Source organism: Camelus bactrianus, chromosome 34, assembly GCF_048773025.1.
Source record: "Camelus bactrianus isolate YW-2024 breed Bactrian camel chromosome 34, ASM4877302v1, whole genome shotgun sequence".
NCBI classification, from domain to species: Eukaryota; Metazoa; Chordata; class Mammalia; order Artiodactyla; family Camelidae; genus Camelus; species Camelus bactrianus.
In genome coordinates, this window is record NC_133572.1 from 19,856,086 (window position 1) to 19,883,900 (window position 27,815).

The window sequence follows — 27,815 nt, forward strand, 5'->3', positions numbered from 1 at the left end:
ATCACTCAAGATTTATGTCGTACGTGTATGAACATTATGAGGGAGGTCATATTAGGACTTAATCTCGGTTGTATGTAAAGCGTCATATACTGTGTCTGTTTTGCTCACCACTCTATGCCTATTAGTGTGATCGGCACAAACCAGACGCTCCACGATTTCAGAGTGGTTATTTTAGAAATCCGAATTTGACATTCCTGTCTCCGAAGTGAGGTCAGGGCGCCCTCGGGTTTCGCACTTCCTGTCCCTTTAAGAAGCGCGGTGACGGGGGAAGCGCCGCCGGGAAGGAGGGCGGAGCGGGGTGGCGCGGGCGCGGGCGCATCCTCCCCGGGGGAAGCCCGACCCCCGGGAGCGGTCGTAGAGGAGGCTCGGAAAGAGACGCAAAAGCGAGTGAGAGGCGTGCCCTGTGCTTAGCTGCCCAGGGCGGTGTTCGCGCAGCCGGGTAAGGAGGGAAGGAGGGCTGTGCCTGCCCCTTTAAGACTGAGTGCTCCCTCCTCCCTGGTGGGAAATAACGTGCTAACACGTTTGGAACTTGCCCCCTTTAAGGGCGTCTTCTCTCCTTACCAGTTAACCCACGTGCCAAGGGTCCGCCACATAATCGCATATTCCTAAACGGATGCTGCGCTGGTGCTGGCGTGGGAGGGGGCGGCATCGGCCTGGAAGACACTGTGTCCAAAGTCAAAGGCATCTCTTATTTGCCCTGCTCGCTTTTTAAAACTTAGGCTTGTACAATTCAAGGGCAATCCTTCCTAACAGAGTTAGGCCAGTGAGGTCAGGCTGTTCGAGTCCCTGGGATTGCAGGGGCATAAATGTGGGCTAATTGAACACCCAATGAAGGTCTCTTCTGAGTTCACAGACTAGTAGCCGGACAACCATTTTGGCCTGCCATGTGTCTTGATATTTTAATTAATTGCCCGTGTTTAAAAGTGGGAGTTTATGTGTAAATATTTGGATTATCTTGTGAAACTGGAAGATCTGGCGAGATGCCCCTGCCTTGCAGCAGTTTGCTGACCCCTTTGGACTAGGTTTGAAACAGTTTCCAGTTTGCCACAGCCTGTCTGTTACCTAATGACCAGCGTGCATCACCAGTCTGGCCCCTACTCTGCTGGCGTTTGTGCTTGGGACCCCTACTCTTAAATACTTGCGTGGACATAAGACTATTTAAAACACTTATGCAGAACCGATCAGAGGTCCCAAACAACTGGGTATGTAATGTGTTTAAACTACTGTTCCTCATTCTTACTTAATCTTATCAAAGTCTCTTTATTAGAACTAGCCTTTCAGTCCAGGTTTGATAAAGATGACTCAACTGATTTACAGAAAGAGATTTGGGAGTTGGTTTTTTTTTTTTTTTATTGCAATTAAATCCATAGTTGTTTTTTTTTAAGGAAAAAAATCTGAATCTTAATGACACTGCTTTTATGCTAGGACTATTTTAATTGAAATAGAACGTAGTCAGTATCATTTGTATATCTCTGCCCACAGACAGTTACATTTTGATAACCTGCAGAGCTCTTTGGCTAGACTTCATAAAGGTAAGAACCATGTTTGTCCTGTTAATTGCTCTGTTCCACCACTAGAATCCAAGCTTCCTGAAGATGGGACTTTTGTTTATTTTGTTCACAGTTGCCAAATGCAGTGCCTACTTAAAAGTAGGTGATTTATTAAATGCACTTAAAGGTATACCTTATTTTTTGTGACAGGCATGTTCCTGAGGGAGTCTTTCACAATCAAATGCTTGTATGTTTATTGTTCTAAATTATTAAAAGGATTCTGTTGTGAAAAGGCATCTTTGAAAAGGTTGGATTTTCCTAAGTTAATGCACCAATGCACTTGTGAATCATCTGCCAGAGAGCTAACACTATATTTTCTTACCATGTAATAGGATTTCGAGGTGTCGGTGAGCCTTGGAATTTTCAGTATCATTTCTGTTTTTAGGGGTCCGGAGATTCCAGTTGAGCTCAGTTTGGCAGCCAGACCCTTATTCTTTCCCCACGAGGAGCAACTCTTATCAACAGCGACACCAACAAACCTGCGCTAAGGGCAGGACCGATGGCTTTGAGCCCAGGTTGGAGAGCATTCGCACCCTTTCCCGTGAACTGCCGTGGTGCCCTTCAGAAGGCTGTGAGAAGCAGTGGTCTTCCCTTGTTCCCCTGGGGCCACTGCCCCTGGAGAGGAACTGGAAGCTTTTTGGACCCTGAGATGAAAGCTTTCCTGGAGGAGAACACTGAAGTCACCAGCAGTGGCAGCCTCACCCCTGAAATCCAGTTGCGGCTTTTGACCCCCAGATGCAAGTTCTGGTGGGAGAGAGCTGACCTGTGGCCCCACAGCGATCCTTACTGGGCAATCTACTGGCCAGGAGGCCAAGCCCTGTCTAGGTACGGCCCTAAGTGAAGCTGGGCCTTTAGGGATATCCTCACATCCTTTCTCTCTTCAGCTCCTTCCAGCTCCACATCCTCCCTGCTCCTCTCAAAAAACCAGAGCTGAACCCAGAATTGTTTTCTTAATTTAGAGCAGTTTAAGAATAGTTTGGGGTTGCTTCATTGCATAGTTTTACCTTCTACTCCAAGCTCATCAAGATCTTTCCCCAAATATAGTTCTCTCCCCAAGAGAAATCCTGGGTCCACTAAGACCCTGGGCAGCTGTTGATCCAGAAATCTCACACCGTTCTCAGATCCGTGGTTCCTAATGCAGAGTTCCTTGGTGGAGCCTAAACAGCCCCAGTCCTTCGGCTCTCCTGGTTTAATCCTGTAAATCTTGCTCCTTAAAACTCACAGTTCCTCCATCATTGCTTCTTTCCAATCTCTCAAAGAACAAGGGATGTGAGTCCCTGGGCTGCTCAAGGATTCCCTGTTCTGCAGTGGTTTATTGACATCGCAGGTGAACTCTGGACTTGCATCTGCGTTTTTAAGGTCCCCCCTTTCCGACGCTCCATACTGCAAAGGTCGTTTTTTAAGGACATTTTCTCACACATTCACACTATGCTTTCTATTAAAATGCAGCTGCTGAAACAAAGGCAAGAATGTTGAGCGTTTCAGTCTAGTCTTTGCTCTTAGATTGGTAGAGTATTTAATCTGTGTATGCCTTGAGGTTACAGAGCTGTGAAATGAAAAGGATAAGGACTTCTCTTTCACAGGAACGGTGGGGTCTAATAGAATTCAGAGTGTATAACTTTAAATACAAAAAAATAAATGTGATCATAGAGCTTTTTGGAGAACCCTGAGGACTGGAAAGCTTTCCGGGTAGTATCAATCCCAATTTTCTGGTTGTTGTGTTGCCAAAATTTCAAACTTTATTTACTTACATCATATTTTTGAAATAACATCTTAAATGACGTCTGTGAAAGTTACTGTTTATCAACTCCAAATATAAATGCAGTCAGATTCCTTAAGAGACTGTCTGAATCAGAGGTCACAAACTGGTGATCCACAAATGTGTTTTGTTTGGCCTTTACTTGTAAACTTTAAAAAAAAAAATCAGTGGCTAAGGGGAGGGTACAGCTCAAGGGGTAGAGCGCATGCCCAGCATGCACAAGGTCCTGGGTTCAATCCCCAGTACCTCCTCTAAAAAAATAAATAAAAAAGTAGTTGCTAACATTTAATACTTGAGGGATTTCACATGAAAGTTTACTTTGATTTGAAAAACAAGAATCTCTGATAACATTGCATTTCTGTGTGGCAACAGCTCACCGTGGGTAGCAGCCGTCCCTTTAAGACAGGGCGCTACATCCTCGCTGGGCCATACTTCCTGCCCTTCATTATTATTCCAACACCGAGGTCAAGGGTCGGTGGCATTTATTATTTCAGTATTTTCCCATTCATCTTCATTTGTTTGGTAACTACTTAGCCCTGGTCCAGATTCTTTGGCTGAACTGGACTTCGATGGCACCTTACCGGTGAGTTCATTATAACATGCCTCAAGCCGTGGGGAAAGCCGCCCTGTGATGAACGGTCAAAAGGAGACGAGGGCTTTTGGATCCGGCTTACTGAATCCTGGCTCCAGCAGCATTCGGCCAGTCTGTATTCTTGGTGCTTGGTGGTTTCTGGATCACAGCAAGTGCTCAATCCTTTTTTCAACAGTTGACTTGAAGAGCAGAAGTGGTTGGTCGTAGGGAACGGCTCTTCAAACCCGCTCAAGACAAAGACCAAAATGACCAGGTCCTCTCTCTGCCCCCTCGGCCCAGCTCTTAAGATTGACATTGTGTCAGTCTGGTCGGGCCAGACTTGCCAATGCTGGGCCAAATTCTTCTGCTAAGCTCCACTCTTTCTTTGTCCAGTCAATCCAAAGAAAACATGTGGGACACCGCTTCCTGACCTTCTCCCATCCCTCTTAGATAATGCTTTCCCTTTTCTTTCTAATTTAGGTATCTTCTGGATAATCCTGGTGTCGTCAGAGGGAAATCTGTGTTAGATGTTGGGAGTGGCTGTGGAGCCACGGCTATTGCTGCTAAGATGAGTGGAGCTTTAAGGATCTTGGCCAATGACATAGACCCTAGTAAGGATTTCGTATTTTAAAATATCTAAAGCACGTCTCTTTTTTTCTTACAGGATTAATATTTACAGGTGCCTCAACATGATGGCCTGTTTCCGTGTGTATTTTGTAATCTGACATAGTGAACTTACTGAGTGGGACGTTATCTGTGGGGCCTGAGTTGATGGTGCATTTTTTCACGGGAGGACTTTGTGTCTGTCAGATATCCCAAAGTGATGCCAGCCTGGGAGCACTGCCTGGATTTCTGGGCTAGGACTTCCCTGAAATATGTGGTAGTATTTATTTGACCAAAACCCAAGGGAGGAGAGGCCTGTCTTTGGGGGTGATTTTGTTCCGTTAGAGCAACGTTATCTGAGTTTATTCTGGTCTTCCCTTTCACTGAGGACCTAGCCCTCGAGAGCCTCAGAGGCTCTCAGCTCTAACTTGCCATCCTGCTCAAGCCCAAGGCTTGTTTCCCTGTCTCCTAGAAAGCTGTGCCGAGATCAGCAAATGTTCCTTAAAACCTCAACATTTCCAGATGTTTCGTATTGTTTGTTTTCAGGGTATTCATGTATTTGAGAATTGTAGGTAATAGCTTACGTTGCCATATACTATAGGCTTCTTTATCTAAAAAAACAACTTTCAACAGAAAGGGAAAGAAACGTATTGTTTCTAAAAGGAGAGTTTCTAAATTATTTAATCAACAGTGAATTAAAACAGCCTAGCACATACCAATACCAATTCACTATGTAATTTCTTTTTTCTTTTTTTCAAGTTGCAGGAATGGCTATTACACTAAATTGTGAACTGAACCGACTGAATCCTTTTCCCATTTTAACCAAAAACATTCTGGATTTGAAACAAGGTAAGTGGGACCTTGTCGTGCTTGGAGATATGTTTTATGATGAAGACCTGGCAGACAGCCTGCATCAGTGGCTGAAGAACTGCTTTCGGGCCCAAAGAACTCGAGTCCTGATTGGCGACCCCAGGCGACCCCAGTTCAGCGGCCACGGCATTCAGCGCCAGCTGCACAAGGTGGTGGAGTATCCGCTCCCAGAGCCCACGAGGCGGGAAAACAACGGCCTGACGACGAGCACGGTGTGGGAGTTTCAGCCTTGAGCCTGCTGAGTGGGATGTTCTCTGGGGGGACATCATCGAGGTACTTGCAGTGTGGATGCAGCTACGTCTGGGTTTAACCCTCGAAGGAGCTCCAGTTCAAAGAATGCATGTTCGGTGTTAAATGGCAGGTCTTGTTCTGTCAGCCTTTGTCATGCAGACTTGTTCTGTGTTATGCCAAATACAGAAATCTCTCTCTGTAGTATTTTTTTTTCTAGTTCTACTGCTGTAGTGTAATGTAATTACAGAAGGCAAAGCCCAATAATGACAACATGTGATTTAAGTAGCAGAGAGGAATCAGATATTGTAGCAGAGTGTATCTTTGGGTTACACTAATGATGATGTGTCTTTGAGTTAAACAAAATACAGAAGAATACTGTATTTTTTGAAAAATCACCTGTAAAGGTCAGAGATGCAGTTAGTGTGGCATGGAGCACATGGCTTCGGAGTCAGGCTGCTGTCACTTTCCAGTTGGGATTTGGGGTTGGTAGGCTCTCTGAGCTTTAATTTCTTCATAAAACAGTAATAAAGTTTAATGAACTGCACCTCGAAGGGTTATTGTATTAAATGAAAGTACAAAGTGCCTCATACAGGATTAGTACCTACTAGGGCCCCAGTTCAGGCACATGGATAAAAATACAGGGTTAGAATTTCCTACACACTCAGTACTGTGAAACCTTATGATGCCTTTTTTACGGTTTACTGAGGTCAGCTAGAAATTGGTGATGCCACCACTGCGTGTCCCGGGGTCAGGATCTCATGTATCAATAAGGATATGAGGACGTAAATGAGAAACAACATGAAGAAGAACATGCACAGTGCACCACTACTTATGTAAAAAGGACACATGCGCGCACATATGAACGTGTGTGCATTTCCTGGCAGTAAACATAGGATATCCCTGGGAAGATGAGGCCCTGGTACCAGTGGTTACCTTCTGAGAGGGCACCAGTAAAGGGCCAGTCGTTGCGTAGACAGGGAAGTAAGAAAGGTGGATGGGAGTTTTGGAGCTGGGGTCACAGTGGACCTCGGAATTTACTTACTCTGGGTTCTTGAACTTTGGACGTCAAAGTTTACTACAACCCAATGAGTCAGCTCTTGCTGAATCTAATTTCCATTGGTCTACTGGGGCTTAAAACTTATAAACTCACAATTTTGATTCAGCTTTAGTTAAAATTAATAGAAACTACAGGCTGCAGTGGCGCTGGATGGCATTTGAGAGAAGGGGTTTTTGTCGACGTGTTCTGTGAAAGCTCAGGGTGTTCTGCTGAGTGTTGTCCTCAGCAAGATAAGGAAGAGGAAAGTAGAGCCAGTTACACTTTGGAGAACTGTGGAAGTCAACTTGATGAGGCAAAGACTGGGTTTAATTTTAAATATCTATAACCCTGTTTCTGTTTTCCTCTCGATGTATAAGGAGGGTACAAGAAGGTCTTTGAGATATCCAAATATTACTTAAAATATTTAAAAACCATCCATATTTATATAATGGTGAGCCTTGAAATGACGTCACAGCTTAACAAGCAGGTTTGGATTGAGACTGTTCAGTTAAAGAGGTTACTGATGTAGTTGGATTAATGTCCACCAAGTTTATAATTGTTCCCTACTCACTGCCCTTGTACTTGGTTTCTTTTTTGTGTTCCTTTTTTTCTGCGTTTTCCGATTTTAATTGAGCATTTTATGTGATTCCATCTTCTCTCCTCCCTTAGGCTATCAACTGTATTTATTAAAAGACATTTTTTTAGTGGTTGTCCTAGTGTTTGCAGTATATATTTACAACTAATCCAAGTCTACTTTCAAATAATACTGCACTGCTTCGTGATTTTCAGCTTGTTCAACTTTTATCTCGTGAGGACAGGAGTGCTGACTTCCTCTGCACACGTCAGATTAGAAACTGGACATCTGCATATTTTATTTATTTATCTTATTCTTTATTTATTTTGTCTATTCATTCAACAAATATTTGGGTTCTTTATTTGTACCAGACACTGTTCTAGGCATTGGAGATGTACCAGTGGAAAAAAAAAGAAAAAGAAATTCTGAAATTCTGTCTTCATGAGGCTCACATTCTAGGGTGGGGAGACATAAGAAGTAAAAAATAAAACATGTCAGATGGTGACTGGTGGAAAAGGGAAACAAAAAGGCAAGGGTGACAGGGATAGGTAAGATAGGGTGGGGGAATAAAAATTTTAAACAGCGTGGTAAGAAATAGCTAATGGAACGAGAAATATTTTTTAGAAAATCAGGCTGCAGACTGCTTCAGGATGATAAAGCCTTTATAGATCCTAAAAGTCTGACACATTAGATCTTGAAATCAGTTTCCCCAAAAGGGGAAAAAGCTATTGACATGGTTGGGTGTTCAATAATAAATCTTACTGAATTTGTCTTTAGCAAAAATTCCACGCGTGGAAGACCTTCCCCATTTTACGCACATATACACACATACCACCCTTGCAGTGGCAGGATGTACATCCATGCTATAAACGTATCACACTTACAAGGTAATTAATAGTAAGGACAAGAAACAAGAGCTAAATATGGAAACTCTTCCTCTAAACATGTACAAGCAAGTCTACCATCCCGTATTTTCCCTGTTCTTCACTACATCGGAGCTGAAATAGGAAATCTTTAAGAAAGCCCCCTGACACAGGCTCATGGCCCAGGGAATCTGCTGACCGTCGGGGCGGTGTAAGCACAGGAAGCGTCCGAGGATTTGGGGATTACAGACAGTAGTACATTTCACTGGAAAACTGAGCCCCGGGCTGTTTATTTCACAGTGTGAAACCAGTGGAGCTTCAGGATACAAGCTTCGTGATGATGGTTTGCATTTACTCATTCTTACACATTCTTGAACGCAGCTTTTAAGGAAGAAAGTTCACAGACGAACAGCACGCGTTTGGGAAGAGCAGCCGTAAAACGCAGCATAACAAGCGGTTAGGCAAGGGCCCAGGAGCACCCCGGCGCTTGACGACCGAGGTACGTGGTGTCCTCAGTTACCACAGTGAACCATTATGCTTTTTTGTTTCACCGACATAGTAAATTCCATGGTGAATTCACAGGCCTGATGTTCAGCTTTGCTTTTGGCCAACAGACATTTAAATATTTCAGAAGGTAGTATCCGGAAGCTAGGAAGGTATTCATGCTTACAGAAGTTTCTTTACTTAGAATTCTCCTATTGTTTATCCATATTGGTCAATTTCTCTTGTAACAGCTCAAATATCTAGGTAGAATGAATCCCCAGGGAAAACAGGTAATTTAAAACTTTGTTATTTAAGAAACAAACACAGGACCATCCCCCAGCACATCAGAGGGCACGCTAGGACTAAGTTTCAAGGACAATCACTCATCAAGCAAACACAGAATAACAGCAGGATTCAAATGCTGAAGAGTCTGGTTAATGTCAAGGCATAAATCATATCACTGGAAAGCCAGCCTCAAAGACCACTGCTCCCTGGGAAAGCAGGGTGAAGGGCACAGCTTTGATAAGCTTCCGTGAGAATCAGTAAACAGTCCACGTCACTTGCTTTAGCTTGTTTGGGCCGACTAACTGCTCCAAGACTTCCCGCGAATGATCTACAAAAGACAACAATGACGATATATTAATTCACAGTCATCAAAGATATTTATTGTGTCCTCGTGTGTAAAACGGGGAATGATGATGATATATCATAGGGTTGTTTAAAGGATTAAATGAGATGATATATAAAAAATAGCATACAACTATAAATACATTTATTTGATGGTAACCATCCCTATTGTTCACTGCAGTGCACATATCATAGCAACAGTTTAAACAGGCACTTACTGTTTTCTCTCTAATTTTATCCTAATTTCACCAACCAGAGAATAACAGGTCAATGGTGTAATTTTACCATTTCCAGTGGTTAATTTCACCATTAACTTGTGTATAAACTGTCTCAGGGTCCTGGCAGGAAGTAGATGACATACTGAAGTGGGTGTCCGAACAGGGTTTAATGAAGTGACTATTTACAAAGAAGTGATTAAAGAAAGCCGACAGGTGTGGTGAAACACCTTGGGCAGCGGCATCGTGTCCAGAAAGGTTAGTGGGGAGAGCAGTTACCAGAACAGGACAACTTGACCTGCAGTTGAACATTTTTCCATGTCATATAATGCTTTTATAAAACATGATTTTTAATAGATAACGATTATATGAATTCATTGCAATTTAACCAGTCTGTATGACTGGATATTTAGATGGGTTTCAGTATTCACAACGTATAATAGAGATTTTAATATGGTTTACATATCTTTCGTAAAGTCAGTTTTACAATGTCTTTAAAAAATTGAATTAAATGAGTAAAATACGTTAAAACAAAGGTACTCCTAAAATTTTATTACTTTGAAAATTATTCAGGAGTTTAACAAACTTGTTCCGGAGATACAACCTATGTTGTATGTACAACGTATCTCTAACCCAGTCTTAGAAAATTTCTAGTGTAGTGATTCTTAGACTTAAAAGATTTGGTAGACCAGTAGGAAGAAAAAAGTAGGCCTAACGTATGGTTACTAAATTTTATTTTATGTAAAACAAAAATAAGCCAAAATACCAAGGCTTAGTGCCAGAAAGAGAACCAGAGAGAATATAGAAACAAGAAGTTATTATAGTTGTGAAAACAAAGGTTTACATCAGTAGCTAATTTTAAAAACAGCAGCTACGAATATAACAAATGCAGCTTTCATTGTCATAAAAATATCATCAGTTGTTAGAGAGGAAGTCTATTATACAGGAACTCTAGACCAAGGATGGGTTTCAAATAGGTTGAAAGTAAAAGGATGGACAAAGATGTATCATGTAAATAGCAACTATAACAAAGCTGGAATGGCTATTCTAATAGAAGAGTGGGGAACACTGTCCACCTTCTTCTTATGAGGCCAGTATTACCCTGACACCAAAACCAGACAGAGATATCACACACACACACAAAACAACAGACCATTATCTCTTATGAATATGTACTCAAAAATCCTCAATAAAACACTAGCAAACCAAATCTAGCAACAGAAAAAGGATTATATGCATATCCCAGGAATGCAAGTTTAGTTTAACATCTAAACATCAACTAATGTAATACACTGTATTAGTTTCCTCTTGCTGCTGTAACAAATAACCACAACCTTAATGGCTTAAAACAATACAAATTTTTTGCCATAGTTTTGGAGGTCAGAATTCCAAAATGGGCCTTACTGGGATAACATCAGGTATTAGGAGGTTAGCAGTCTTTTTTGGAAGCTCTAGGGGAGAATCCACCTCCTTCACTTTTCCAGCTCCTAGAGACCACCTCATCCCCTGGACTCCTCCATATTCAAAGTGAGCAACATCAGACAGACTCCCTTTCATCCTGCCATCTCTATGGTTCTCCCTCTGTCTCCCTCTTCTACTTTTAAGGACCCTTATGATTACATTGGGCCCACCTGGATAACCCACAGTAACCTTCCTATTTTATTCACAGGTTCCGAGTATTAGAACATGGGCACAGAAAAGGCATTTGACAAAATCTAACACTCACAATAAAAACATTCAACAAGCTGGAAATAGAAGGGAACTGCCTCACCCTGATAAAAGGCAACTCTGAAAAACCCACGGCTCACATCATCCTTAATGGGGAAAGCCCAGATATTTCCCTCTAAGATCAGGAAGAAAGAAAAGGATTTCTGCTTTGCCACTTCTATGCAACACTGCACTAGAGGTTGCAGCCGTAGAAATTAGGGAAGGAAAAGAAAAGGCATTCATGTTGGAAAGGAAAAAGTAAAGCTCTTTATTTGTAGATTAGGTAATATGATATACAGAATTTCCTAAGGAATCCACTAAAAATTAGAACTAATAAATTCAGCAAGGTCGCAGGGTACAAGACTAATAGACAAAAATGAATGTATTTCTATACAGTGAACAATCCAAAAGTGAAATTAAGACAGTAATTTCATATACATTACCATAAAGAAGAATAAAATACTTAGGAATAAATTTAACAAAAGAAGTGAAAAACTTATACTCTGAGAACTATAAAATATTGTTGAAACAAATTAACCATGTTCATTGATCAGAAGACGTAAGATGGCAATACTCCCGAAACTGATCTACAGATTCAATGCAATCACTAGCACAGTCCCAGCTAAGATTTAAAAAGAAAAGAAATTAACAAAATAATCCTAATATTTACATGGGAATTCAAGGGACAATACAGTTTTGAAAAAGAACAAAATTGGAAATATGTAATTTCTAGTTTCATTTTAGTTGATGTTTTTAGGATTATTTTGGCATTTTTACTAGTTATGAATATGTTATCAAGTATAATATGTAAATATTTGTTTTCTGACTATATTTGTGTCACTCTTGTAGGAATTTATTATTGCACATAAATAGGAAGATACTTTTCCCTCCAATTGTGAGCAAATAGTATATTTTTTATGCAATTAAAATTTTTTGATGCTAGATGGCAGCATTACATTACTCCAAATCTCCTCAAGCATCTTTTTCCCATTTAGGGCAGTGAGTTTCAATACTAGGAATATTAAATGCCTGTGAGTTTATTATGCTATAGGGAGAAACTGTGGCATCTCTAAGTATTTCATGATCCCTTGCCAGAACACTGTAGCAACTGCGGAGGAGGGAAAAAGAATTTTCTTTTTACTCTTCTGAGTTCTTGGCTGTGATCCTCTATAGCAAAAGACATATGAACAAAAGAAAAACAAGTTTTATTAAGTATACCTCATGTATACGTGGGAGACACCCTGGGAAAATGAGTAAACTCCTTGAGATGGCTCAAGCCACTACTTTAAATACCATCTTTGGCTAAAGACACAGGAAAGACGTTGGGGTTGTGGGGAGACCAGTTATGGGAAGTTACCAGGAAAAGCACAATAAACGAGGGTAATGAAACCAAGCAGGACCCTATGGGGCCCTCCTGGGTACAAGCCCCTCCGTGTCCCCTATTTCTTACTTGCAGAAAAAACTTCCATCTCCTAGGCCTTCCCTGAATTCCAAAGAGCAGACTCAAACAGCTAATGATTAGAAAAGTAGAAAATTAGAAAAATGCAGAAACAAAGGAAAGTGGTTGAACAAGAAAAGTAAAAACAGCTTGAAGGACAGTCACAGACTCCTAGCTCCTCCCGAAGGGACAGAGGTAACAATCTGACACATACCTCTGAGAGGTTCTGCAGACACTAGGACCCGCCCCCCGCTCAGTGGAGGATGCTGACTACATGCTGAACACAAGCACACAGACCCCAAGAGGCTGGAACCAGAAGATTGATGATTCAGATTCCCCTACACATCACCCTATTCCTTCACCACCAACCAACCAGAAAAATGTCCACGAGCTAATCACACACCCTGCAACCCGCACTCCTAATGCTGCCTCTGCCTGAAAGCCTTCCGGGACGTTAGGGTTTTTTGAGCACAGCCTGTTGGGGGACATCATGAGTGGGTGTCCCAGGTGGGAAAAGAATTTACTAAAGACACAGGAAAGTTTAAGAAACAAAGGAAAAGTTTGATAGATTCAACAGTGGGCCAGAGGTGCCTGTGTGAGCGCTGGGGTGGACGGGCAGGGTCTTTTATTGGGGAAGGGGCTGTGAACACAAAGGGATGGAACAGATGTCTGACCGGCTACAAATGCGGTAAGGAGCTCTGGTACATGGGAGTATAGTTGGATCTATGACCCCAATAAGATGAAGACATGGACTGAGACAACCAACGTAGTGGATGTATGACTCTGGTAAGGAGGAGACGTGGGCTGGGACAAGCCGGCCTGCGCTCCAGGGAGGCTGCCCATTTTTCAGGGCGGTTAATTCCGCTGAGGTAAATGCGTGTCAGGGAAGAATGCACTTTATCTTCTGAAGAGGAGCAGGCAGATGCCTAAGGGTTGGCAGTTTGGGGGTCACGGGGCTCATCAGGCACCAGCTGGCACCGCGTAGCCGTCTGTTCTCCTTGCTCACCACCCTGCACTTCCCTACACAACCTGGGGTCGACAGGCTGGCTTTGCCATGTGTCACTTGAGCGGACCTGAGTTTGGTTTGGAAATAGTAAGATTTGCCACACGGATTTAAATCAGTGCCTTCTCCGCTGGTAAGATTCTCTTATGATTTAGTCATCCCTGTCAGTACATAGAGGAAGATACTGACTGAAGGAGACACCTTACAAACGGAGATTTCCTTTCTAAATGTCAGCTAAATTTCCTTTCTAAATGTCAGAGGGTAACTTCTGCTCTGTTTTCTGAGCTTCTCCATTGTCTGCTGTTTCCCAAAAATAATTAGCTTAAAAGAATCCTTAGGCTAGAGAGGCAGATTCTGGGGTGGCTTATTCTGCCACTCATCGAAACAGAGACTAAGGACTGAAAAAGAGTCAAAAGATAATTTACACCAATCACACCGCTGATGCTTGATGTCACTCTCCTATATCCCCCCCATTTTACTAATAGTTAATCTACTTGGCAGAAGAGCCTTAGGAAATTGCTCTATTGGGGAAAGGAGTAGAGATTGTGGGTTAGGTGACTTAGGTTTTTACTTCCGGTTCTACTATTAACTACTTCTAAGATGTGGGGCAAGCCACCTAAATTCACTGTATCTTCGTTCCTTTATCTTTAAAACAAGGGAGTTTGTATACGTGACTTCTGAGGAAACTTACCACTGAAACAGAGCAGAACCCTGCAGGGTCTTCCCTGGTACAAATCCTTCCTGTGTGCCCCGTTTCCTGCTTGTAAGAAATAGGCTTCATTCAGCCTCCTTGACCTTCCCTGAGTTCCCAGGGGCAGATTAAAACAGCTGCTGATCAGGGAAGGGAGGGAGTGCAGACAAGGGAGAACAGTCAAGAAGCAACAGTGCAGCCTCGGGGCAGGGTCCTGGCTCCTCCTCAAGGAACAGAATATATTTAACAACACCTTTGAGCTCTTCTGCAGGAAGTAAGGCCCCCCACCCAGGTGGAGGATGGTAACTTTAGGCTGAGCACAAGATTCCTGGGAGGCTGCCCTGAAATCTCAACACCAACCAATCAGAAGAAAGTCACACACCCTGCAGCCCTCACCCCAAATTTCATCTAAGCTTTTCCCTAAAAACCATCCAGGAGTTCAGGTTTTTCAAGCATCAGTCACCTGTCCTCCTTCCTTGGTCCTGCAATAAACCTTGAAGCCCCAAGAAAAAGAAGAAACTATGTGAAATAGAAATTAACAAGCTAATTTTTGCAAATGATCAAGGAAAATGTAATTTAGACATTTTCACAGAGTACACAGTGAAAAAAGGGAGGCTGGGCACATTTTTACAAACAGTAATCAAGGTTCTGATGCCTCACGACAGTGGCTGGCAAAAAGCAGCTCTGTCCTGCTGGACTAGTAATGGATGGATAAATGATGAGGAGGAAATAATATAGGACTTAGAAAATGAAATATGAAATAAAAAAAGGAGCTGTCCTTCAAGCAAGTAATCAGCTTTTAAATTACAGGGAAACTCTGGAGCATACTGCTTGGCTCTTTGTGGTAAATCTTGACATATTTATTATTCAGGAATTTAAGTAAAGAACTTGTAAAGTAATCAAGCTGAAACAAATCCTCAGATATCACTAAAATTCAAGTCAGTGCAATCAAAAGCGGCAGATTTCCTGTTGGATTTTCCTGCCTTTCAGTGTAAACATAAAGGCTCTAGTGTTTGCTGCCTAGCTGCTTTGCTGCTCTCCTAAAATCTAAACGTCCACGCCTGCGAATACGGTGAAATGTGTGTACGCAGTGATTAGAAACGGAAACGCATGGCCATTGTAGACTAATGAAACTGGGTGAGTTGAAATTACTGAAAATCTTTGCAGACATAATGGAATTTAAAATAATTTAATTCATTTAAAAATTCTTTTGCTGTTTCCATAGTGTCTATAATTTACAATAGTTTTTTGTTTCTTCTGCAGAGATAAAATCAGAGTGCTTCTAACAGTTTCAAGACCTACTTTATAATGTGGAGTTTTGTTTATATTCTGATGGTAATATTAAGAAATGTTATAAAAACTTAGAAATACAGTGAAGATAAACCTACTATTCAGGGAATCTGATGGGTAACTACAGTGGACACTGACAATTGGGGGGGTCAGGTTGCTTTGAGTTTAACACAATATTAGAATTGCACAAACAATTGGATATATATATATGTATATATACACTTTTATTGAATATAAATTATATTGTCTTATCAAGTCAGATGTGAGCAATCACATGAATACGTAAGAGAAAACATTAAGGTGCCATGAAAAGAGAAAGAACTTTCATTTATCAGGCAAAAAAAAAAAAAAAAAGGCATTTGTCTTCTTTGTAGAAAAAAGAAATTAAAATTAAATTTAAGGTAAATATATGAGCCCACTTTATTTTCCTTCAATGATGGTAGCAAAAATATACCATGGCATGCTGACGGGAAAGGAGGATGAGCAGAGATGACCTGAGTAACTGAAAAACTTCAGCTTTTTGCTCCTTGAGAAACTTTATTGATAAAAGCCTTGTGTATGAACTGGTCTCATTATCAGGTCTCCTGATTTCATGACTGGCAATTATGTGTGAGGGAAAGCTGAGGCCCATGAAAGCTAAGTCACTCCGTGTTCTGGAGCGACGGCAGGGGGCTGGGGGTGGGGGCCCGTTTCACTCTATCTGGAGATTTTGTTTTAATCTAAGCACTATTATTAAAAACCATGTCACAATGAGCAAACACTTCAGTAACTCACCTCCTATTCTGTGAGAGCAGGGATCAAAAAATAATATATAATTATTCTGTGCTAAGAAAAAAAATCGGGAAATGCTTCCGTATGGGAGCAAAATTTGCCACCCTAAATTGTCTCTTTGGCATGTGGATTATTTTCAGCTGAAAACAACCAAGATTCAAAAGAAGAAACTCTGACCTTGCCCCTCACTGTCTATGGAGTGAGGGCCTTTTCCAGGAATAGAGCTATCACCAGAGAGCGTCTGCAAAGAAAATGGGCCAGGTGTGGAGCTGGAAACTCAGCAGGACCTAGGGATCAGAGCACCTCTGCGTCCCACTGCCTCCACGGGGCTCAACAAATATTTGTGTACCAAACATCTGCTTTTCCATCTTCATGTGAATTTCCTTCCTCCCTTCTGAAGTCCCAAACCACTGTCCCCAACATCCTCTTTTGTCTTTAGCTGCCGAGGGGGGAATGTAGGGTGAGAGTTCCGGCCACTTCGGTGAGTGACTCAGTTCTTCTGGGTCTCTCCCGCGTACACATATCATTAAACTTTGTTTGACTTTCTTCTGTTACTCTGTCCCATGTCAACTTAATTCTTAGACCAGCCAGAAGGACCTAGAGGGGCAGAGGGAAATTTCTTCCTCCCTGGCACTTGGATTTAAAAAGTTGTTTCTTAGCTATAGTATTTCTCAGCCTGATGTATTAACATTCATTATAGTGGTATATTACATTTACCCAGCTTTCTGGACATATAAACATTTTTTGTTTTATGCTATACCCTTAGTGTCGTCTGGAATACCACACCATGCACCTGCAGTTAGTGAGATCAAGGATCATGGAGCAGATCAAGGAAAACGGTATGACCACAAGGCGGCAGTAGCACACAACGAGATTTACGCGGGCAGCGCTTTGATAGGTTTGCACGGGAGGAGAGTCCCTCTCAACAGGAGAACTTCCAAGGGTAAGACCTTTCAAAGGGGGTGTGCGTGTGCGTTGGTTGGCTGGGAAGGGACACTACTCAGTAAGAGAGTAAGCTAAGACTGAAGAGGGGAGTTACGTGTCATGTGGTTGCTCTGCAGCAAGATAATTGGTAAATTCAGTATTTTGAGTCATTATGTGGATGGGGGAAAATTTAGTAGGATTAAGCTTTCCTAGTGTCTATGGTCATACCAGACAGGTATTTCTCTTGAATTCACCAGCTATTAATGTATCTTTGGTTACCAGTGATCTCAATAATTATATAATTTTATCTCAAAAGTCTTCTGCTTTAAAAATCAGATTAACCACTGCAACATGTTTTCCAGACTTGAAAACTGGTATTTGTCAGTCATTTCTTTTTTTATTTATTTTTTACTTTTTAATTTTTTTTTAAGAAAGCAATGTCAGTCATTTCTACACTGACACAGGCACATTTAAGCATTTTAATATTAATCTTGTACTCAGATAAATTTTTGGTTGTACCTTCTAAAGATTTCATTATCTACAGGGCCTCTGATAACTGTTTTAAGCAGTCTGCCTAATAGTAAGTTTTTTTGGGTGACTGTGTACACTCTGTCCTGACTTCAATGAAAAGTAGAGGGAAAATGCAAATTTATTTCCAAATGGTAACCAGAAAGGTAATCAAGCCTTTGCTGATTTTATAACATTTTATGTAGCCAAGTTTTCCTGAGACAAATGGAATGTTAAAATAGGACTTTTCAGCTAAGGTTTCAGGACTGGAGATACCAGCCACCCTCTCATTCCAAAATGAGATACCAGACCACCTATACATGACTTGCAAATGGTTCGCTGAAAACTGATTTGGGAATCCGTGGTGCCTCAACCAAAGACACAGAAGTGTTAAAGTGGGAAGAGATGGAGAACTGGAAATTGAAGAAAGGATTTCTTTGAAGACAGTTGTGATTTGAATTCTAGGAAGAGGGCTGCAGGTGCCTGCTCTTCCCCTGAAGCCTAGTGAGAGGGCTCTCAGGAGACCGGCTGGAGAATCTGGTGTGCCCCCTGGCGCCTGGGGGAGACACAGCACATGAGCATCAGACCCACACCTAAGACAACTAAAACCCAGGGCTGTGGTAAGAGTCCATGAAGCTAGAGAGAGGACTGAAGTTAAGAAACACCTGCGCTCTCACTGTCTAAAGCACGGGTTTTCTGTGGACAGATGTGGACTGGCACGGGTTGCCTTATGTTCTGCTCATGAGAGCAACCTGGGTGAGTTCGGAGATCTCAACAGAAAGAGACTGAAGGTGTGTGGCCAGATGCCTGGGGGCAGAGGAAGACAAAATGCTAGCTAGCTACGAGCTAGAGGACACATTTGCTTCAATCAAGAGAACTGCAGATAAAGAGAGAAACCCAATGGTGAGAGGAGTGGGAGAGGGTGGACACTGGAGAATATGAAAGGTGCCCCCCCCACCCCCCGTGGGGAGAGTACGGATCAGGGTCAGCTCACCCACAGAGCCCAGGGTGCTATGGTCAAGTAAGACTTTTCTTTCCCTTATCTCCCCTCCTGCCCACTACCGTCCTACCCTGCACCGACACCGGTGGGTCAGAAACCACGGTGGGGGAGCTGGGGAAGGAAGAGGAGAAGCATGAAGTGGTCAGCAGGGAAACTAACGATGTCCCCTCACCCACCCCCGGCAAACTGGGGCCGACGGGAGGAGCGAAAAGCTGTAATGTGAGCTTGTTTAGAGTATTACGTGGGTCAAAGACATTTTAACGACTGAAATGAAATGACAAGACTTTTTTTTTTAACTATCTGAGAATGATAAGTCAACAACATATGTCTGAGATTTTCATTGGTTTTGGGAAAAATCAGCCCCTTTAGAGCAGATTTGTAATTGAAACAGTGAGAGGAAAAGAGTCATTTTCTGAGTACATCTTCTTGTTTAATGTATTGATTAAATGTACACATAGCCCAGTGAGTAGATTTATTCACTTTTAGTTGTTATTCTGAAAAGCTCTATTACCAAATGTTGCCGTTATTACATTTCACATTTTGTGGTCTCCTCCACCTTACAGTGACAGCCCACTTGTTACAATGTAATTTTCTGCTTTTTCTGATGACCAGAGGGCCTCTGCCTACCTTCTCATGACCCCTAGAATAGTGTTTACATGTACCAATTCCCTGTCCTTAGGCCCATGAATTTTTCTGGTTCTAAATTACTTTTTAAAAATTATGATTATTAATTTTTAATAGGTAAAATCATTCACATGATACAAAATTCAAAAGATACAAAAGGGTATATAGTGAAGGCTTTTTCTTTCTCTTGTCTCTCCGCAACTTTCCCTAGAGGTACCCACTGTTAAGAGTTTCTAACGCCTCTTCTGGCTTTAGTGCTCTGAGAAATGCCTGCCTAAAATAAGATTCAGTCTTCATCATGGATGTCACTGATAACCAAATACAGCCCATTACAGGCGTGGTTTAGACTGGTAGTCCAAACATAAGGGAAAACAGAAGCTGTCAAAAGGACTTCTAGGACAGTGACTGTAATTAGAGAGATGAGGTGGAAGGGCTGGACGTGAGCACCGACTTAGAGTAAGATCCAGGTGATGCTGCGGTGTGCGACCTGTCACCGGGGTCATGTGAAAGGGGGCTCGCGGCTCTCATACAGGCCAGAAGGGCTGTGACTGCTTTGTTCTCCTTTAGGGAAGAACCACATGTAGCCTAAGAGTCCAAATTATTCTGAATCTCAGTCTCTCAAGCTACAGCTTGATGAGATGACAACTAACAGGTCACTTAGCATATCGGATTGATGTAGTATTACAAACTTGACTACATAAAGCATCTTGTTTAATGTCATGACCACTACCACTGCCACCGTCGTCATCCTCATTGTGGTGAACATTTACTGAGCACTTGCCATCACCACCACCACCACCACCATCACCATCATCACCATCACCACTACCACCACCATCACCACTACCACCACCACCACCACCACCATCACCACAATCTTCATGACTAACAATTACTGGGCCCTTACTATGTGCTGGGCACCATGTAAAGTGTTGTCAGATACTCATCATGACCAAGCTTACGAGGCAGGGTGCTGTCATTTCATCCATTTTGGATAAGGACATGGAATAATGGAATGGGTTAAGTTATTAACTCAAAGTCACAGTTATTAAAAATGAAATCCGGATTTGAACCCAAACAGCCTAACAACTAACCTGTTATCAAGGGGCATCCATGGAAGAGCAATATGCAGATCTGCGGGCAGCAGGTCAGGACAGCTTCTACCGCCTCGTCAGTCAGATTCACACAGTGTCCCATATGAATCTCCTGTTTAAACATAAAGTGCAGCGAAAGAAAAAAAAAAAACAGGACAATAATTACAGTATGAAAAAGCTTGGGAAACTCTGTACTCTGATAGCAGAGAAACCAAATATCTACTTGTATGAAAAACTCTGTAGAAAGGCCCAATGTAAGTCTGTAGTAGTTTGAAGGTATTGCAACCTTAAAAGTTAAATGCCCAACCATTTTATAAAGTAATCTGGAAATATCTATTAAAGCTGACAGTGAGTTTGCCCCAGAACCCAGCAATTCCATCTGCAGATATCCACTATATAGAGAAAAAAAGCTTGTACATGTACGCAAGGAAGTAATTTATAAATATGCCCCCTGAAATGTTATTTGTATAGTAAAGAAGTGGAGATTGGGTAAATAAATGGCGATTCATTAATATAACGTAATAGAACAGTTACAATGAAAAATATCTACTTTTATTAATAGATATAACTCTTAAACATAACGTTAGCTCAGACACTTTAGAAAACAGTAATGGTAGCATCTTATAAAGCTCAACATATACTTGTGCGTGCTTCTGACCCAGCATTTCCAGTCTAGGTATTCACCCCCACAAAATGAGAACATATATCTACACAAAGACTGATATGCAAATGTCCATAGCAGTATTCATAACAGTCTAAAACTGTTACAACCCAAATATCCATCAGATGGTGAATGTATGAACAAACTGTGTCATATTCAGACTATGGAACACTACTTAGCAAAAAAAAAGAAATGAAGTATTAACACATGTAACAACATGGGTGAATCTCAAAAACATTATGCCAAGTGAAGGAAGCAAAATAAAAAAGTAAAAAACAAAAAACAAACAAACAAAAACCCCAGAAGGCAATATAGCACATGATTTCATTCATATAAAATTCTAGAAAGGGCAAAACTATATTGACAAAATCAGTGGTTGCTTGCAGGGGGAGGGCCATGGCAGGGGACTTACTGCAAAGAGATGAGAGGACTTTTTAGGGTGACGGAAATGTTCTATACTTAATTGCGGTAGTGGTTACAAGGCTGTGGAACAATTAGCAAAATTCATCAAACTATACAGTTAAAATAGGTGAATTTTAGTGTATGTAAATTATACCTCAATATGCTTGAAAAAAATTTTAAATATAATTTTGAATTAAAAAAGTAACTGTAAAACAATACATACATTATGACATTATTATGTACAATTTAAAAACATAGAATATTATATCTTGTTTATGGAGATACACACACGCGCACACACACACATATATACATAGAGAGATGAAGTATCTAAGCATGGAAGGAAAGATACAAAGGAATCTTTGGAATAGTGGTTACCTCTGAAGGAAGATGGAGAAATACGTGAGGGGAGGAGCTTTAGATACGACGTACTAATTTTAAAAAAGAACTAGAGTACTGCAGAAAGTGTTAAAATTCAAGTGATTGGTCCACAGGTCTCTATCATATTATTTTCTATGCTTTTCCATATATTTGAAATGTATTATCTTTTGCTTGGTGTTCTAATTTGGAAGCATCTTGCTTTGCTGGTGAGAATGTAAAAGGATACAGCTGCCATGGAAACAGTATGGCAGTTCCTCAAACAATCATACCTAGAATTAGCACATGATCTAGCTACCTCACTTCTAGGGATACACCCAAAAGAGCTGGAAGCAGGGACCTGGACAGATACTTGTGTACCTATGTTCACAGCAGCAGTATTCACAATAGCCAAATGTGGAAACATATTGATGGATGAACAGATACATACACAAAGTGTGACTGTAACAGGCAAATTTATAAAGACGGAAAGTAGAACAGAGGTTGCCAGAAGCTGGGGGAAAGGGTGATGGGAAGTTATCATTTAATGGATAAAGAGTTTCAATTTGGAAAGATGAAAAATTCTGGAGATAGGTAACGGTGATGGCTGCACAATGATGTGAATGTACATAATTCTACTGAACTGCACATTAAAATGGTTAAAATGGTAAATTTTATGTACAGTTGACCACAATAAAAACATTTTAATGATTCTGGAAGTAAAATTAGCTAGTAATTGATGTGTATGTTTATGGTAGCAGTATTTCTTTTCTCCTGAAATGCTGATGTTATGCTGGTGTACATATTATGATCAATCATATCTTAGAAATAAAGGAAACCTGAATATGTTGAAAATTCATAAAAATTGAGGCAAAAAGCATCCTTATTATAAACTGGAAGAGGCATCCTATGATATAAATTGGCAAAAGCTACAGACAATGAAATACAATTGAGAACAGATGGAAGGAACCATGTTCAACTCAGGTTCCATTTAAAATATACTGAATTTGAAAAGCATTAAAAAAAAGAGAAAATATTCAATTCTGGCAAATTGGGATCCTGGCAAAAATTGCAAATTCACAATGTAACCTTTATGGGAAACAATTCAGCATCATGCATTTAGGACCATTAAAAATATTCATACCTATTGACCCAGTTGTTTCGTTTTTGGGAGTTCATCATAGCAATGGAAGAAAAATTTGATATGTCCCAACATATGATTATTTCTAATAGCTAAAAGCTGTAAATAATCTGAATTACCAACACTAGAAAAATGATTAAAGGAAAAAATGATATATAACATGGACAGATTTTGTTCTCTGATAAGCTACTGCCTAGAATATAGCAGATAATAAATATTCTTTTAGTAAAAAATAGTTTTATACAGCAAATTAAATGTTTAATCATGAAGACTGCAGAAAACTATAAAATGACTATAATATAAAGTTAAGAATCTGATAACATTTATTGAGTGACTACCATGTATCTGGACTGCAGTAAACCTGCAGATAAAATGATGACAAAATGATGCACAAAAAGGTCTGTGCTTACTGGGAACTCAGACTAACAAAGATTTCAGAGGCAATCCTGACATTCATTAAATGCTGTAACATACATCTGTACTAAAAGTCAACCTTTAGGAGGGATTTAATCAAATTTATTTTTCAAGTTATAAATAATTTAGCAACATTGGTAATTTAATTTCCCAGAATCGAACAAATTAAAAGTACCAGATTAAAACAGGGTATGTGATAAACGGTAGAGATACATATCACCCAAAAGAGAAGAATCAGTTAAAGAGATAAATTCATTTATATTTCAATTTCAGTCAGGAATTGTCACAATGATGCTATGAGTCAAAGGTTAAAATATATTCACTCTACTTCATTTAAGGAGGGAATTAAGTTCTAACAAATTTTAGAAAGATTTCCATTACAATGTTTCTGTACTTATAGAAATAAACTTTGGAAAATTCATAAAATGAAAAATTCCATGATATGGCACCAACAATCACGAATGCATTGGTTACTGGACCTTTTCCTACGTCCTAAGTTATTGGATCTTAAGTGGGTGCTCCTAGTTTCATAATGCTGAAGTAAATGTGTAGGTGTATTTCCCACCGCTGCGTAACAACTAATTTCCTTGGCTTTATTAGGAAGTGATAAGCTAGGTTATCTGTTTGAGAGCTTTGTTAAAAACGATGGTGATTACAGGAGAATACTGTTGTAAGAATTAAATAGCCTAATGAGCACGAGGCAACAGCACGGAGGCCAGACTACAGCAAGTGCTCAACAAATGTTAGTATTTAAGAGAGAAGAAATTACGGCAGAGTTTATTGCCCCTATAGTTTGATGCAATTTCGGATTTGGAACTTTGTATTAAAAAATGGTAATTTCTTAATTAAAAGATTTGTAAAAACATATATGCTATTTTATACACACACATACAAATACATACATGCTAGCAGGATACAGATATATAAATATCACAGAAAAATCTTCTTGGGCAGTAAGTCAAGTAGAAATATTTTGGCAAAAATGTGGCACCACCCATTCTATTGCAATAGTGATTACTGACATTTATAACTCATGTATAGCCTGCTTACTTCCAAAGAGGATTTGATGTGACTTATTGTTGAAAAGCACAGCTATATTGAAAGTAAAAACAAAACACTGTAAACTGGGAAAGAAACAAGCCAAAAGCTTGGGACAGAAGGCTTCTTAATATGTATATTCAGAAACAGGTTACACAGGAGCCACGTCAGTCACTGAATACAAAGGGCTGAACACTAATTTAAGATGTTTTTAAATGGCTGCACAATGTGGCTGTTGGGGAGGAAAAACCTCTCTATCCTCTTATGTTTGTTTTTAAAAGTCTTTGAATTAAACTCACAAAAAGATTAGCAAGAGAAAAGACAAAGTTTATTCACATGAAAGCTCACAAAGAAAGTAGCTCAAAGAAAAGGCTAGAATTTAGAGTTTATATACCATCCTAACAGGGAAGTGAAGGGGGAGAAAGGACACTTGCAGAAAAGCAAATGGCTGTTTGGGAAGACAAAACTGTCAGGAGAGGAGCTGGGAGGTACGACAATCTTGTGACAGTGTTTGTTTAGTGCAATTTTCATCTGACTTCTCCAGTGACAGAAGTAATCCCCCCACATATGGGAAATCTTCCTTAAATGGGGTTTAAGGCAGTTGAATCCTTTTGGAAGTCTGTTTTTAGGCAGATGGGAAAGGTAGGGTTTCAGATAAATCCTTTTTTTTCCCATCCGTTGATTCTCACACATCTTCACTCAAAATAATTTTTATGCCACAGTGGTATATTCTGGATCCCTTCCAGGATCCAGAAAAATACAACGGCGAGAGAATAAGCAGCCCTGATAAAAATATCAGACATGAACATTTGAAACAATGTCAGTTTGCACTGATAAATTTTCACTATCATCATCCGTAATAAGACTGCTTAAATGTATTAGAAGCTAAAACTTCTGGAAAATAAGAACTTTTACTGAAAGTAAAATGCATTTTATTATAAAGCAGACTTAATCTGACTTTACCAGTTTTTTTTTTTTTTACTGTGGGAATAAAGACGTAGAAGCAAAAAAAAAAAAAAAAAGGCCCATGCAAATACCTAATTGATAATAAGGCACTGGTTGTCGGCTAGGTTTGAGAAAGAATTTCTGAGGATAATATAAAAATTCAGTTGGCATCATCTTTACAGATGTTCTAAAATTACCTCTAATTTCTTGGCACAAGGTCCACTAACAAGTGCAACCACACCATTGTCAGATACCTGAGAAAAGGGAAAAAGGAACATAGCAAGTAAATGGAAATGATCGAAGCAAAATTTTCTAAAATTTATTAATCGTTTAGATAATGGTTTTATTGCCTCCCATTTAGCAAACATGTTTTAGCCACACATACCTTGCACCCTTACTAGAATAATTGAGAGGAATGTGCCAAATTACACTGCAGTTATTTAACTACCAAAACACGAAGTGGTCATCAGTTTCACTAATAACAGGAAGAATTAATTATATTCTGATGAGTCATGGAAACACATTGGGCAAATGCATAGGTTCTCTACATTTCAAGCCTGTGTTTCATTTACCTGAGTCGCTGAAAAATCAACACACTGCAAAAATGCGCAGTTTTCTCCCAGCGCCTGTAAGGACACATCAGTAATGCACAAGCAGCCACCCAAATCAATGATCTTCAGCAGCCGGCAATTGAGAGCGAGGGCAAGGACTCCCTCGTCAGTGACTTTGCAGCATCTTTTCAAAGACGCTTCATGCAGGTATGAGCAAGACGAAGCCACAGCTTTTATTCCTGAGGGAAAGCATGATTCTGTATTAATGAGCTACACGTGTCCATATACAAGAACTGTGACTGATCTTCACGTTAGCAATCCCCACCCCTGATACATCCGATTGTACGTTAGCCTTTTTCAAAGTCGTCATCTGTGGGGATATGCTTAGTTTCCAGTGATGTTATCCTTATTTAAAACTCTTTTGGAATGTTTCAGGAATTCCCTACAAAGTCTGTAGTGTATTCTTCAGAATATCTGCAGTTAATGGCAAATCTTATTTATAATTTAGATTTGCTTTTAGAAAACAGCCAAAAGTCATTCAGAACCATATTAGGTAAATTAAATAGCAGGTGAGTCTCCTTCCTGTTAAAAGTTTTAAAATAATAAAGCTAATTTTCTTGTAGACTCCGAAAAGAAATCAAAAGTTAAATGGCCCAAATAGCATCCTTATCCTTAGGACTCACACCTGCGTTCCCTCTTCCCTCTTTGACTCTGCTTTTTCTGCCACCATGTTCCTTCACTGCTAGCCTGGACCAATCTTACATTTCACCAAGGCTCAAGAAAAGAGAAGCCCTTAAATCCAATTAAATGGGGGAAACGCACATTGGTGGTGGGTACGTGAGAGTTTGCCACATAAATAAAAGGGCACCTCAGGGACCCCGGGCCCTTCAGCCACCGACAGACACTACAGCGTTTTCACAGGCAAACGACACAAAATGGAAGATGGTAAATTCATGTGTAGGCCATTTTTATTGTTTTTCAAAATCTTAAGAAAGAACTATTATTTTATTCATTACTATCCAGCATGAAAATTCTTTTTAGGAAGTCAATATTTGTGTAAACATTTAAAAACTTAAGCTTATTTGGCAATATTATGAACATCCTAACTTGCTAAGCAAGCTGACTGAGAAACAGAGCCAGCTACCCACAAAATTTTCCAGAAACCTAGTTAGCCCAATAACCCCCTCTTTCTTATACTGAAGAAAAAGAAAACAATCCTACATTGAAAAAAGTAAAATTCCACTAATTCATGTAACAATCACACTGAAAAATGCAGTTTTTGTCTCGCTATAAAAAACCATGTATTGTACAGAGGGATAGGAGAGTGCCTAGTAAATTTAATCTGATGATAATTTAATTTTCTGTTGTAATATTGCATCAAGAAAGCCTTAATAAAATATGAATTGGTCATTTCTTGTTTCATTATACTAGGCAAAATATTTAAAATATAGAGGTATCCATCCATGTTTATTTTAAATATGTTTAAAATACAAGGTAGTGACTTAATCAATGTATTCTTAACTTTCGGCGTTGGTTATAAACAAGAAATTTAGTTTGGATTCTTTAGCTTAGTTTGAATATTTTTATTAACATTGTTTCTATTTCTTTCACATCTTCATACTCTCTTTTGACATGTTTTCCCCTTACTTACTCCAAAATTATGCCAGATGGTGAATAGTACTCTACCAATTCATTTACTGTTAATAAACACACCTTTTGAAGTTACGGAAATTCTGTTTCCTTTCGAGGCATTTAAATTTAATTTCTTCAGTTTTCTGCAGTTACACAGGTGCAGGAGAGCAGTATCTGAAACATCACAGCTCCGCAGATCCAGAGACTGGACTTCAGGATGTAAAATCTATAATAAATACATGA

At 40.1% G+C, this 27,815-nt stretch overlaps 2 protein-coding genes and 1 long non-coding RNA gene across 8 annotated transcripts in view; 2 read left to right on the plus strand and 1 right to left on the minus strand.

Annotated features, from left to right (window-relative positions):
- Window positions 1-278: 278 nt before the first annotated feature.
- On the plus strand, window positions 279-7,330 carry ETFBKMT (electron transfer flavoprotein subunit beta lysine methyltransferase). 3 transcript variants are annotated; one of them, XM_045516064.2, is made up of 5 exons: window positions 279-439; window positions 1,483-1,532; window positions 1,936-2,375; window positions 4,361-4,491; window positions 5,243-7,330. In XM_045516064.2, exons 3-5 carry the CDS (start codon window positions 2,050-2,052, stop codon window positions 5,584-5,586), a joined length of 801 nt encoding a protein of 266 aa, XP_045372020.1. In that variant the 5' UTR covers window positions 279-439; window positions 1,483-1,532; window positions 1,936-2,049; the 3' UTR covers window positions 5,587-7,330. The 3 variants fall into 3 exon arrangements, with proteins under 3 accessions (XP_045372020.1, XP_010952415.1, XP_010952416.1); XM_010954113.3 differs by lacking the exon at window positions 1,483-1,532; XM_010954114.3 differs by lacking the exons at window positions 279-439; window positions 1,483-1,532 and adding an exon at window positions 454-1,202.
- A 508-nt stretch (window positions 7,331-7,838) lies between these two features.
- Window positions 7,839-27,815, minus strand: part of AMN1 (antagonist of mitotic exit network 1 homolog) — a 36,912-nt gene continuing 16,935 nt past the window's right edge. For all 3 annotated transcript variants that reach the window (XM_074357843.1, XM_074357845.1, XM_074357844.1), the window contains 5 exons: window positions 27,654-27,798; window positions 25,962-26,179; window positions 25,587-25,643; window positions 20,432-20,543; window positions 7,839-9,153 (listed from right to left, as the gene is read on the minus strand). In XM_074357843.1, coding sequence (XP_074213944.1) covers window positions 9,080-9,153; window positions 20,432-20,543; window positions 25,587-25,643; window positions 25,962-26,179; window positions 27,654-27,798 — 606 coding nt within the window. In that variant the 3' untranslated portion in view covers window positions 7,839-9,079. The remainder of the gene's footprint in view (window positions 9,154-20,431; window positions 20,544-25,586; window positions 25,644-25,961; window positions 26,180-27,653; window positions 27,799-27,815) is intronic.
- LOC141575948 (uncharacterized) overlaps window positions 12,869-27,815 on the plus strand; it is a 29,345-nt gene continuing 14,398 nt past the window's right edge. For both annotated transcript variants that reach the window (XR_012504078.1, XR_012504079.1), the window contains exons 1-2: window positions 12,869-15,358; window positions 17,049-17,225. This is a non-coding gene — a long non-coding RNA (uncharacterized LOC141575948). The remainder of the gene's footprint in view (window positions 15,359-17,048; window positions 17,226-27,815) is intronic.